Genomic DNA, 13,398 nt, shown 5'->3' with positions numbered 1-13,398 from the left:
ATATTGACAGTAAAAATAACCACTCATGGACGGATTAACTGGTTTGGGGGCCCCAGGGCAAACATTTGCAGTTGGGCCCCTGATACCCCTAAACTGCCATTATACTATACATATATTATAATGTTAATTTGTTATGGCTTTTGCAGCACATTTCATTTGTTGTATTTGTTTTATATTTTCTTATGTGTTTTAAATTCTCATTGTTTCTAAAGCTGCAACACGTTTCTCTCCATGGAAATATTTTGGGCTGTTTGCCCTCCTCGGCCACCATAGATTCAAACTGTGGGACATTTTTTGCATGTCACACCCCTCTCCCTCTCTCCATCATTTATACATTGTCAACTGTCAAATATAGACCAATCCAAAAAAACAATAATTCAACTTTAACCAAGTGTTTTTAGCTACCTAAACTTTGTGTTCGTTATGCTTTCGTTGCCGGGAGTGGATACTGTAGGGAAAATAGAAATATATTTTGTGAATTATTAAATAAAAAACGCCTTTGTTGGGTACTTGAAGGCAGCAGCAGAACTACATCACGTTTGCAAGCCTTAAACTCTCACTGTTGTTGTTGTAGTCAAAGCTGCAGACCAGTAGAGCCAGAGCGTAGGAGAGCAGAGAGTGAATATTTCAGCATAGTTGGAGGCATTAGTGGTGTCAGTGTGACTGGTGGGATGAGGGTTCCTGTGTGTGTGTGTGTGTGTTTGGGGGGTTTGGCCTTGCAGCTAACGATGCTAACAATGGCGAGAGTGCTGGGCTAACGGTTTTAACCGGGGAGGAGAACCAAAGGTGGGTATTATGCTTCCACTACAACGAGGTCCCTTCACCGTGGTTCGAGAGACGGTGGACCGTTATCATCGGGTACGGCTGTATGAGTGCTGTGCAGTGCGGCGGCGATTAGCTAGCCATTTGGGGACAAACACACAGCTTTCATTCACGTGATGGGTCTCAAATGAAGTACTTGATATTGGTATCACTTTAATGGTGCTGGCATTGTATTTTTTGTAAACAGTACCCAACCCACATTTCCATCGTGTTGAGTTGGACTTGTTTCTGTAATAATTTATCTGTTTATTCACTGTCTATGTTTCTCTAGACCACAACCTTATTTCCAGCCATTGCAGGCAGCTATTCTCAAAATGGCATGGCCTACAACAGTAGCTATTAGCTAGCAAACATAAATGGTGCATAGAGAAAACAGATCTAAAAGCGGAGTGAACATGGGGCTTCTATTTGTCAGGTGGCCATTAACAATGTTGTCAGCTTGTTCCACTGCCCCCATGAAAGTGCACAAAACAATCAATGAATGGAGCTTTGAAAAACACGGCTGTTTTCCCTTGTTACTAAAAATTTGACATTTTGGAAATGCAAGTTTTTCCCCCCCTTGTCAAACAGCACCACATAGTCACATAGCCACAGCAGCCAGTCAAGCACATCGGTCACATAATCTCTACTGACATCAGACTTCTCCTGGCTGCTTACACTAATCAGATCAAACTGGCTTCTTATTGGCCGTCTCTCCTCTTGCACATCCACCACCTTTGCTCTCCACTTCCCCTCGTTGTTGCGCTGCACTCGGAGAGACGATCCGCCGAACAATTAGAACGTTAGTCACCTCCATTCTCAGCCAATCAGGAAAAATGAAAGTCACAGAAAAGTCACAGAAAGCCACACGTCTTATCCGACTGGTCCTTTTAAAGGAAGAACAAAAGGTCTTTCTCCTTCATTTCCCATTAACCTCTATGCTCCTCCGCACACAGGAAACACGGCGACCCCGGCAGCCCATGTCACATATCTCATCCGGCTGCGGGGACCGCTTCCTATGGGGGATGGTGACATTCAATGAGGGGGGTTTTCTATCTAGCTGTAGTCCTTGGCAGATAAAAGGTGGGTGTTGATATTTGTCCCCGGTCTCACTGATACGCCGAGGACACACTCCTGATAAGCCAGGAGCTGAGAAGACATTGATGAAGTCTGGAGTGGAACTGACAAGCCCTGTAAGTGGATAACATCGTCACGAGAACCAGCCCGTTATGGTCTGGATTCGATTTTTGATTATTGGACGCAGGTGTCTTCTCGCGAAACAGAAGAACATCAGCACACTCAGCAAAACTCAACACCAGAAGTAATGCGGCATCTCTTAGCACATGCCATAATTACATGGTAGTGCTTCCTAGTTTCTCGGTTGGGGGGGATTTTCTTATACGCAGCAGACTTCACCAACACCCGTTTATTTTCTACTCCCTTTCCTGTGGACTTTTTTAGCTATCCACTCCACAGCACACTTCCAGTAATCCAGTGGGGAACGCACAAATCCTCATTGCAACACGATAAGAGATGAAACACCACTGTAAAGAAACCGGTTTATTTATGAATATGAGGCGAGAGAGACGACGGGCTTATTGTTTGTCTGTCCGAAGCGTCACGTTCTTCCCACAATGCCGCGCCACATGAAAACTTAACAAGAGGAAAACAAGTCGCAGGAAGAAAAAGAAAGCCTTTCAAGCGAACGACTGAGCTTTTTTTCGTGAATGTTTAATTAATCAGTAGTGACAAAAGGGAACAACAATCAACAAAGAGATGCCAATTTCCATTTCTTATGCATTATTCCCACCGGCGAATCACAGAGTGCTGTCAACTACCACTTCCCTCTCTACCCCGTCACCATGGCTCTCCCTGCACTGCACCGGCGAAACCCTTGGAGAGCTACAACAGCCGAGATCCAAAACAATAAGCGGCGTGGATCAAGGAACAGAGTTCAGACAACAACAGTTCACTGTTATTCTGTGTTTACACGGATCCTTTTGCACTGTGTTTTGTTCCTTTTTGCTGCCACCGCAGCAGCAACAGCAGCTAATAATAGTCATGATCATGGAGAGCTGAGAGCTAACTCGCCGTTGCCTCGAAGAACGAGCGTAAAGGCTGCAACCCACAGATGGGATTTACCAAAGAGATTTTGGTACATACCTAGCACCATCTGCCCAAGCGTGTTATGTCAGCTTTGTGACAGGTAACAAGAGGATCCTCGATGAGAAAAAAAACACAATAACAAACGCACGCCGCCCAACAACAGACCTCGGCACCCCTGCACTGAACCCCTCCAATGTCAAAAACGGCATAAAGACACACTCTGATCTCCTTCCTGCTACTGATGGAAACATTTTCTAAAAGACTCCTGCTGCTCTGGGGTCAGTGGCGAGACTCCCCTGAAGGATAAGGGAAAACACAGTGTACTGATCCACTTACAAGCCTCTGCCAATCCTAGATGAGCTATACATCTGAATTATGTGATCATCATGCAATGGTCATTTAAATGCATGGATGGAATAAGAATGTGAATATATGAATATATTAGCAAATGGAAAGTGTTTGCAGCGGGTCGTGTGCCAGTTTGTGGGGGGACTGAGGGAAGGTAGCTCGTGGCAATTAGCATCAGTCGGTGTTGACAAGCTAAGAGACAGTGTAAAATGCAAAGCCTTCATGCTTTTATTTGGCTTCTTCCACTTCATCTGTGATATTACTAAAACGCTTGAATGCTGAATTAAAAAGCATCCCTGCACGGTCTTTTCTAGTGGTCTGGTTTTCAAGTGGTCCACTGCAGTGCTTTCTGCTCCCAGTTCCTCTCCAACTGTTTTTTCAACATATTACATTCTGAACTTTCGAAGCTTTCCATAAATATTTGATCCCAATGATCACCAGCTATATCACATAACTGACTGCCGCATGACAATGTTAAAGAATGCAATACAAATTCCACGTTTAACCAAATGCACCGCATCATATAGAGGGGCCCTTGAGCTATGCAAAGTGGAGAATAGCTTCTTTTTTTAAATGCCTGCCATAAATGCAAGAGCTGTGTCTACATATGCTGATGTATCTGTAGCATTGTCTGAAATGTGCTTTTTCAGCATCTGTACAATTCAAGAATTCAATTTTTGCATTTTGCTGGTCAGACTTGTTTGTGAGTGGGCTGTTTTGTACAGGATGTAACATTAGCATTGGGCAGCCTAACACTGAGCAATGGGAGAAGTTCTAGTGATTGATCATATTTTCATTTGCCAAGATACTCATAGCAAGCAGGCATGTAAATATACATACTCATTTCCCTCCTGTTCCCATCCACTCATTGTTTTTATGCAATAGCCCATTAGAGATCAGCCGTCTCGGAAATCTCACACAGTAATCAGGCTGCTGTGTGCAGCGCACACCGGAAACGATGCCTGTCTATTGTTGACTCACCAACAGCAGACATTTCTGGAACAGAGGCTCGGTAAGGGCCTTCGTTGAACTGCGGCGGATTGTCGTTAATGTCCTGGACTTTGATGATGAACTCGGACGGCGGCTCCAAGGGCTCGTCCGTGTCGGCGTTGACGACCTGGGCCGTCAGCGTGTACTCGGCCTTCTCCTCGCGGTCCAGCCTCTTCATGGCGTGGATGTCGCCCGTCAGCTCATTGATGGCGAAGATGGTGCCGGCGCCCTCACCCGCCAGGACGTACTTGATGTTCTTGCCGCCCACATCCAAGTCTGTGTGTAGCTGCAATTAAGAGGAAAAAGAAAATGTAAAAGGTGGAGCATAGTCCTGAGTTTTGGTCCCCACCGTATTAACAGAGACGGGCGGTGGCGGGGCTTAATGAATGCAAGTTGATAAGCTCAGCAGATTCGAGAAGTTCTCACCGTGTAAATGCAGATAAGTGTAGAGTGTGGCTGTAATGTGTTGTTTCTTTTCTGCTGCGCTTTTGCGGCAACTAGTGTAGCAGGGATACTAAACGTGGCTCAACATAGCCTACACTTTGCTAAATGAGGCCCGCTGGGGGCCATAACTTTATAAGCAGCACGGGAAATGGACCTTAGCCTACATTGTTCCTCATTATGCATCGCAAATACATCATGCAAACACACATTGTGGGGGGATATTGCTCCCTGCAGTCTGAAATCCAGAGAACGAAGAAGCAAGAAGTGCTTTGAATGTGCATTCCATAACACGGCAAGAGCAGCAAAGCATCAGAATCCATAAAAGATTAAAGAGGGAAACTGCACACGATGATTCATGCTCACCAATAGCTAGCCCCGAAGTTACTGGACAATACTGCCTGTTCCTCATTACTTTTGTAATTACAGTTTCATTAGTTCACTAAAGCTGCATTACGTGCTAGGCTGAGTGGTTGGCTCCCACTCGCCGTATGGGCTGAGTATAACTAATGAGTCTGACAATGCTACATAAGGCGGTTGAAACATCTGTGGATGGAAGAAAAGGTGAAAAATGACTGTAGGTTAAAAAGGTAAATGTGAAGTGCAGGAGATACAATGGTGCGGGACGAAAGAGGTCAGAGAAAAAAGAGAAACACCACGCAGGGCTTCGACATGAGCCCATAAACAAAAAGAGCACTTATTTTACCGTAAGTCACCTTTCAAATAAGCCTCTTGATCCCCAAGGTGAGTGACTTTCAGAGGGTAGGAGAGCGGCAGCGAGTAGAGCATTTACAAATACAGCAATGTTGCAGTGTTATTGGGACACGGCTGGCAGCCTTCTTCTTTTCAGTTTGTAGATTTTCGTTAATAAGCATGCCGCTCAAAAAACACACACAGCCGCCACGCGCACACACACAACTGAGCACACAGGCATGCAGCAAAACATCTGTATTCAGCAGCTTTAATTTCATTTCCTGCCACAGCGTTTCAACAGAGGATCCTGTGGGAGCGTGGTTGGGGTGCACAATAGCGAGGTAAAAATGTGCCGGTGAAAATCTCGACCTCTAAACCCCACCCCCCCACCCCCCGCAATGTTTTTATAAACCGGCTTTTATGCATATACTGTCTCGGAGGTGTTGTTTGCAGACACTGACAAAGCACATTCACTTAAATTGTCACACCTTGCACTTTTGTTTTCCTAATTGTGCCATCATTTCACATGAATGATGTAGCTCATTAACACAAATGCCTCGCAACATCCTGCACACTGAGAAACACTTTAAATGAGCTCAAATTAATGATGGTCTGTCATCGTTTTTTTTTTTTTATCCTATGTCTGACTTTGTGCAGCATATATGGCGGCGCGCTTCCCTCGTTGGGCAGTTTTGTTTTGTGATTTTATAATCAAGAATACGCACACATTCAATGAATTGGTGTGCGCTTTCTGTTAAAGTGGCAAACTATGCACACATAATCATTTGTGAGATGAATTCCTAAAGTTTACAAACTTGTAATTGATCATTGAACAGTTCAATATAGTATATATATTTAGTATGAATTAACATGTTCATTTGGTTGCATCATAACCAGGTAAAGGCCTTCAAACACGGGCAAATAGACAGCACGGGAATTCACAATACTGACTGTGAATGTTTTGGATGAAAACTATTCATACGGGCAGTCTGTCTGTCTGTCTGAGGTCAGTTGTTCTGTAGTCTGAGCTACTGTAAGCTATTTGATTGAGTTTCCTTTTAGCAAAATGCTTTGAATGAATTTGAGTTTCCTCTGGTTAACAGTTATTCTGAGTGAAAGTACTTTTGACAAAAACAACAGTTAAGAAAAATAAATTGATGCAAATGATTCGCATACAAAACACACACCCCAAGTTTAAAGGCTTTAAGTTAGACTAGTTTGCCTTTTAAAAATCAAATAAAAATGAGAAAAGTGAAGTAATATAACCAATAAAACAGACTATAAGAAATAACAATGAAAGTATCAAAAGCCAGGCTAACAAAGAAAGTTATGTATTTAGATATCAACTGTTTCCGTTGCTCTCAGATCCACTGGCAGACAGTTCTCACAAAAACTTGTCCTGCAATTTGGAACGACCACAAGACGTGCCAGATGAACCGAATGCTCTTACTGGTATCCACTGACATCCACACGCCACGGTTTGGGTCGTTGGGTGAGTGACTTGTTCAACTATAACACCAAGGTGGAGGTTAATGTGCAGGGACGTATAGGACTGAAATTCAGCCTGGGACGTAGAGATGATGAGGCCTTTCATGTGAGTGCTGGCAGTCATTTTAACATTAATACAGGTTGTTTTTGGTATGAAGAGAATCTCATGATGCTCAATACCTTCAAGACACTTTATGGCTGACATCTTCCTTCTTAGTTTGTGTAAGCATGTTAACACTGCACTCAATCAAAACAAGGCCAGATTTCAACTAAAACAAAGATCAGTCCAATTGGAAGGGACCACACTTCAATATTAAAACTATTAGATTGGCCCAGTGTGACATGCAGCGTTCCACTCTGTTCCGTTGCTGAGGGCCAGGACCAGAAACTGAAAAATTAAAACTCTATGAACACCAGCCGGTTCGGCCTGGAATGAATCGACCTTTCAGGAGTCTTCCCCCAACTCCCAAATGGTCAGTCGCCCCTGGCCATGTACCAGCCAAGCACTGTGGCTACAAGATTGAAAACAACACCAATACATCTACCACACAACAGGCTTACTGCCTTGATTTTCCATTTTAGAGGATCGATTCCTCAACATTTCATTTCATTTAATTGCAATTGAGTTACCACTTTGTACAGCTGTCTAGGTAGCACAAGCCAAGTTAACACTAATCACGGCTGGAGGACTAAGTCCACTACTCTAAAAAAAAAAATATATACTCTACAAAAATGGCACACTGTGTGCTTTCTTTTGAGAAGAATAAGAAAAAGTCATGCAATCAATCAACGCTTTGCCAAAAACTGCCACTTTAACACTGCATTCCCTGAAAGTTTAGCCGAGCCGGCTGGAACCAACTGCTCAACGCTGATGTCTCCTTTAAATGCCTCGGTCGCCCACTTCATAGACGGCCTTCGCACTGAGGTGCACAAACGGTCATCAAACGGTCATCAAACAGTACAATTACTGATGGGGGTTGGGGGTCTGTCACGGGTCCCTGTCATTAACTGAGTTGCCTGGGCGACTAAAAACAGCACCAAGAATCAGTGACATTGACTGTGGCATTCAGGAAACAAGCAGCAAACTGATGAGCGTATGTGCTACAATGCAATCTGTAGCCACGAAACACGAACACAGTATAGCGAGCTCAGGTTGTTTGGACACATACAGTAGATCATGTCCGTGTCTACTCTGCATTTGAGTAGTAACAGTGGAAATAGAGCCGTTAGCAGGCTGGCTGTAAAGTCTATAAGAAACCTTAGGATTCTTTAAAAAATACTGCAATGTACTCCAGCTGTCATGTGTCTTGTTTCTTTCTGCTTGTAACCAAAGGACACAGTATGATTGCTTTACTGTATGAATGTAAACTGAATCTATCATGAAGGGGAAATATGCCATTAGTGAGTGCAGTGTGTGTATTTGGGGAAGTTATTATTGCCCTTTCCATTAGCCGCTGTACTCTGATGAAAAGACAGAAATCCATATATATTTTGAAGCTGCAACTCGGGAGTGATGAAGAAATCCTTGGTTGGCTGAAGAAATGATCTTGTGGCAGTACTTTAAAGTACTCTCTGATTCGTAAACACACACACGCACACACACTTCCATCTGCCAACCACAGGTCCCAAACAGGGGCTGCATGGGAATGCTTATCCTGTCAGCGGAGGAGGTCATGCCAGTCCCCGCTGAAGATGAGCTTTTTATGGCAATCACTGTGTCCTAATGAGGATGAGCCTACAACCCCCACCTCCCAACCCCCCACCCCGGCCTCAGGCCTGCAGTCTTACATACTTTAGTGTAGCCCTACAGAGAGAACTAATGCTTTTGCTCCTTGTCAAGGCAAATCGTAGATAGGACAAGTGTTCCCTCCTATGTATGTAGTAGTGGGACTGCAGGAGGCGAGGGAGACTGAATCGGGGAGTGAGGGGGAGGAGATGCTGTCACTTTTGATGCTGCTTGTCAGCTACTGTCTGCTGGAACAGACTGCACTCGCTACGTAGGACTGCCTTATCCAAATTCTACTTCTGTTAGTCCTCCTCGGTGAGGGTCAGTTACTATTTTTGCTGAATTTAAATCAGAGAAAACACAGTTACACACATACAAAAAATACTATTTATCAGTGGTGGAACTCAGATCTTTTACATGAGTAAACAATGCAAAAAAGATGTTCCACAAGAACAGAAGTGTTATCAGCATAATCAAAAGTACAAGAAACAAGTAGGCTACTTGCGCCTTGCCCCTGTAACTAAATGTTATATATGACATTATTAAGATTACGAATTCAGATGCAACAATGTGCAAGTAGCAAGTAGTATTGTACTGTTAGCTGGTTAAGTTGTAGCTTTGTAGTTGTGACTATTTTAAAGGTACATTTAGGTAGTTCAGTCCAGTGGTTCTCTACCGAGGAGTCCTCCAAAGGGACTCAGGATATTCTAAGGGATCGTGAGATCATGTTAGGGGTTGGAAATGAAGAAAAAAACAAAGCTTTTCAAATTTGCATTCATTCTCTGGACTTGTGGACTCTCGTCTTGGGAAATGTTGGATAATTTGAGGGTAGTTTGAGCTTCAAACCGTTACTCAAATGAAACAGTCTGAGAAGTTTGAAGGGGAAATAACAACTAATACACATCTGCAACATGTGACAAGGGGGCCCCACCTGCACACTGCTTCTGTGTATGCCGTCACAAGCCAAAAAGGAAAGGAAATCTTTAAGAAAACATTATATTTAACATTTTGTAAGTGATTCCTCATTCTTTGTGCACTCTCCTACGAGTTTCCAAGAACACTTCTTTGAAAAACAATGTTGGTTGGTTAGGTATAAGCAACAAAACTAGCTGCTTGGTTAGGTTTAGTAAATAAATGCACAAGTGGCTTTTTCATGTGCAGAAGTTATGTCACAAATAAGACAACATTTAGATTAAAATAACTATGGAAATGATGTTACATAATTACATAATTTACTGGACAATGGATTCAAATGGGACAAAAACAGCGGTCTCCTGGGTGAAAGTCTGGTGTTTTTGGACCCACCCATCTACCCCAACCTCCTCCCCACACAGTTTGTCACTCTTTATACTTATTATGTTGTAATACATACAAATTGATTTTAGGGATTACATGAATTCAAGTGCATTACATTTCATATTGCTACAAACAGTGTATGAAAACAGCTTGAACTAGTAGCTCTCAGATAAATGTGTTGAAGTCAAATGTACAATATTTCCCTCTGAATTGTAGTGTTGTTATGTAAAATAACATAAAATGGAAATACTTAAGTATTGTACAAGTACATCACATTTGTAGTTAAGTGCAGTACTTGAATTACTTTCCACCACTATTTAGTAGCACGAGATGTGATTTAATGTAGCAAAAGATGCAAACTGACAAAGTGCTGTATAATGCAGCACTGTGTTGACTCTGAATGTCATGTTTGGTGAACCCCAAATGCCGTGAAGACGACAGAATTGCTTAACCGAGGTTGAATGACCAGACCTGGTGATCGCACTGGAAAATGTCATGTAACCCATTAACTATATAGTAGATTGCCTGTTGTTATGTAAAATGTATGGGAACCCCAAGGCTGCGTGGACTAGTTTACATAGCACCTTTTGTAACAGCCAGATGTTGACCTTTTTTTCTATTCAGTTCAGTGTCTTATTATGACCCAGTTCTCCTCATCTGGTCCATGTGACCCGGCCTCACAGAAGGAATCCGAAGAATTCATTCAAGAGGGCCTAGTATTGCAGTGAGGGATCAACAGGGAGTATTTCATTGCCAAAAGTGGTAAAATTAGAGCTACCTTTTTTTTTCCATCTGTACGCCCTGAGGCAACTGTAGCCTAATAGTTACTCCGGATAGATTCTGCTCAAACATGTCTGGAAATTAATTGTGGCTTCCTCCCATTTGTTGGATTTTCGACTCGTGTTAATTACACCTACATGAATAATCTGTAATTCTAAATATTGCAATAACATTTTGAATGTAGCGAACAGATGGCCCAATGCATGATATATGATACACTTAGCTATTCTTGGGAACATTTTCCCTCCAGTCTGTCTTGTGGCACGTAGCGTTTTATCAAATTGGACAGAAAAGTTCCCTTCTGTTGAGAAACACAGCAGACTTCACTGGAGGCAAACCATATAGTGGCGCTGGAACATTGGAAATTAAGAGTTTCATTGGGAATTAGACTAACATAAAACACTCTTCATAACAAATCATGCCAAATTACATGAATGCAGAAATATCTATAAGATTCATATATTTTTGCTTCTGTTGAACAAATAAAGATGTTTCTCATAATTCAGTGAGTAACTATACTAAAATGCTGGTTATCTATTGTTCCATTGTTGGTCCATGGGGATTCATGGGCATGTGTTGCAATAGAACAATAATCAATATTGCTCTTCTGAGAGGTCAAACACGGTATTCATGGAGGCCAAGAAGTGGAAGGAGTACCTTGCCTGTTTTCCTGTTCATGTATTGTCACTGACGACACTCTTTCTTTATTGAGACAATGGGAAAGAGATGGTGTCATGACCCACATACAAGCAAAGGTAACGGTTTGTAATTGAAGCTAGCTCCACTCAGAAAAGGTACGGTAATTACAATCAGTAGAGAGACTCCCAGTGTTATACCTCCTCCACACAGCCCTAGTTTTTCCTATTATTGAACAGAGGACTGAATCCACAGCAAGCTTTCGCCTTCCACTTTCATTCTGTTTTATTATCCTCCCGGACAATCATGAATTAATGAGATTAACAAAAACATGTGACAATTTGTGCCCGATTTGTTTGCAATCTGTACCAAGGTCAATCAGGGCTAATGATGTTGTGTTCCGTGTCCATCCCTGCACTTTGAGCAATGGCACACGTGTTGCATTCACCGCCGGCGGCACATTATTGCTTCTGGAGAATAAGTCAAAGTCAAAGCGGCTACCTTTAGTACAAGGGGGCAACACAATTAGATTTAGCCACCCATGAAAAGCCTTTTGTTTGTGAGTATGGATGCATGGGAGGATGCATTTTAATCATAGCAGGGTACAGTGTCACCACAGAGAGAGAGAATGGGAAAGAGGAAAATAAAAACAACTCTGCATAATGCAGCCAGGCTCTCGGCTAGAGCAGCTCTCACTTCCAGAATGACCTATTGCATATGAAAGCAATCTTCAGTATAGGTTTTTACCGCCTGCTCATTACAGCCTGTTGTTAAGACGAGAGAACATTAGATAATCAGTCTGTTCATCGGCGTGTGCCCTCAACACCAGAAGACAAAGGTAAACAAGAAACACGACTTCTGGTAAAGCATTTGCCCTGTTCACGGCAGCGCTGCATGTGTCATGCAAAGAGCTCTGCAGACAGAATAAAGCCCGCGATTTGAGCAAAAAAATAAGAGAAAGAAATGTTCCAAACAATAAAGAGACAGAAGCGTGAAAAAGTGTAAATGAGCTTGACGGCAGAAGCTGCGGCGCACACGCTGAGTGTTAAATAGAGGGAGATTTTTTAGCATTAACCTCGACTACTGTCATTACCCTACCTGTGGGCCCAAAGCTCATCTGTATACACAGCATGCTGGAGGCGGGTGGGTGTGGAGGGGCGCAAAGCAAAACAAGCTTAATCAAGGAGCACAACAGTTTTCTCTTTCTTCGGCGTGGCTGACCTAATCAAATCAAGGAATGAGATTGATTTCACGAGGTGCAGATGGATCCCGTAGCAAGTCTAATTCAATGTGCCGGCTCTCCACTATGATGTGTGTTTTCTCGGTCCAGATGGTGCTGCTCGGGTTTGTAATTCATATTTCAACGTTTTACTCACCCCCCCTTCTCCCACTCCCTCCCTCCTTCCCTTCCTCCCGCCCTCTTTCTCTCACAGGCTTTTTTTAAAATTAATTTTTCTCCCTTTCGCTGTTCATAGATTAACCACTGAGTAAATGAGGGTGGATGTAGATTTGAAAGTATCACAATCTCATCTGTCAAACATGCAATCCTGTGATCTTGTTAAATGTCACAAACAACACATGCAGACTGGTGAGTTTCATGGTGGAAAGTGTTGCAGCTCATGTTTAGGAAATAAAGCAGAAAAGCAGTCCTAGCAAGTAGGGTGTATCAGGGAGGTTAAAAAAAAGATTAGGTGCGAGAGGAGGTCAGAACAGCGGGAGGAATTGTTATTTTTCAATTGACTGAAGGTCTAAGAAAACTTTTTAAGCTTTTGCAGTAAACTTAATAGTTACATAAATGCACCAATGAGACAATTTTCACCTGTGCCGTGGTTCATGAAGTTGCAATTTGCAGAGGATAACAGATGTTGTATCAGATGTTTTACCATTGGTGGCACACATTTACAGCTCCATTCAGATTGCAGTTCAAATATATATTTAAAACATTTTTGAAAAGAGCCATCCTGCCTGATGAGTACATGTACTATTGATACTAATAGCTCCCTGCTTTTGTTCAGACACAATGTGAAGTGCTGGACTTTTACTTGTAATGGAGCATTTTTATAGAGAGGAGTTGCTGCTTTTAAGGAGTGCAC

General features: G+C 42.7%; 1 protein-coding gene across 2 annotated transcripts in view; it reads right to left on the bottom strand.

Moving 5' to 3' along the window:
* cdh8 (cadherin 8) overlaps positions 1–13,398 on the bottom strand; it is a 94,993-nt gene that overhangs the window by 55,975 nt on the left and 25,620 nt on the right. For both annotated transcript variants that reach the window (XM_076110251.1, XM_076110252.1), the window contains exon 2: positions 4,237–4,531. In XM_076110251.1, the coding sequence (XP_075966366.1) occupies positions 4,237–4,531 (295 nt within the window). The remainder of the gene's footprint in view (positions 1–4,236; positions 4,532–13,398) is intronic.

Source organism: Anarhichas minor, unplaced genomic scaffold (assembly GCF_050575085.1).
Source record: "Anarhichas minor isolate MPS153535 unplaced genomic scaffold, ASM5057508v1 ptg000042l, whole genome shotgun sequence".
NCBI lineage: Eukaryota > Metazoa > Chordata > Actinopteri > Perciformes > Anarhichadidae > Anarhichas > Anarhichas minor.
Note: the sequence above shows the minus strand (reverse complement) of the source record. Positions and strands in the feature narration are given on the sequence as shown.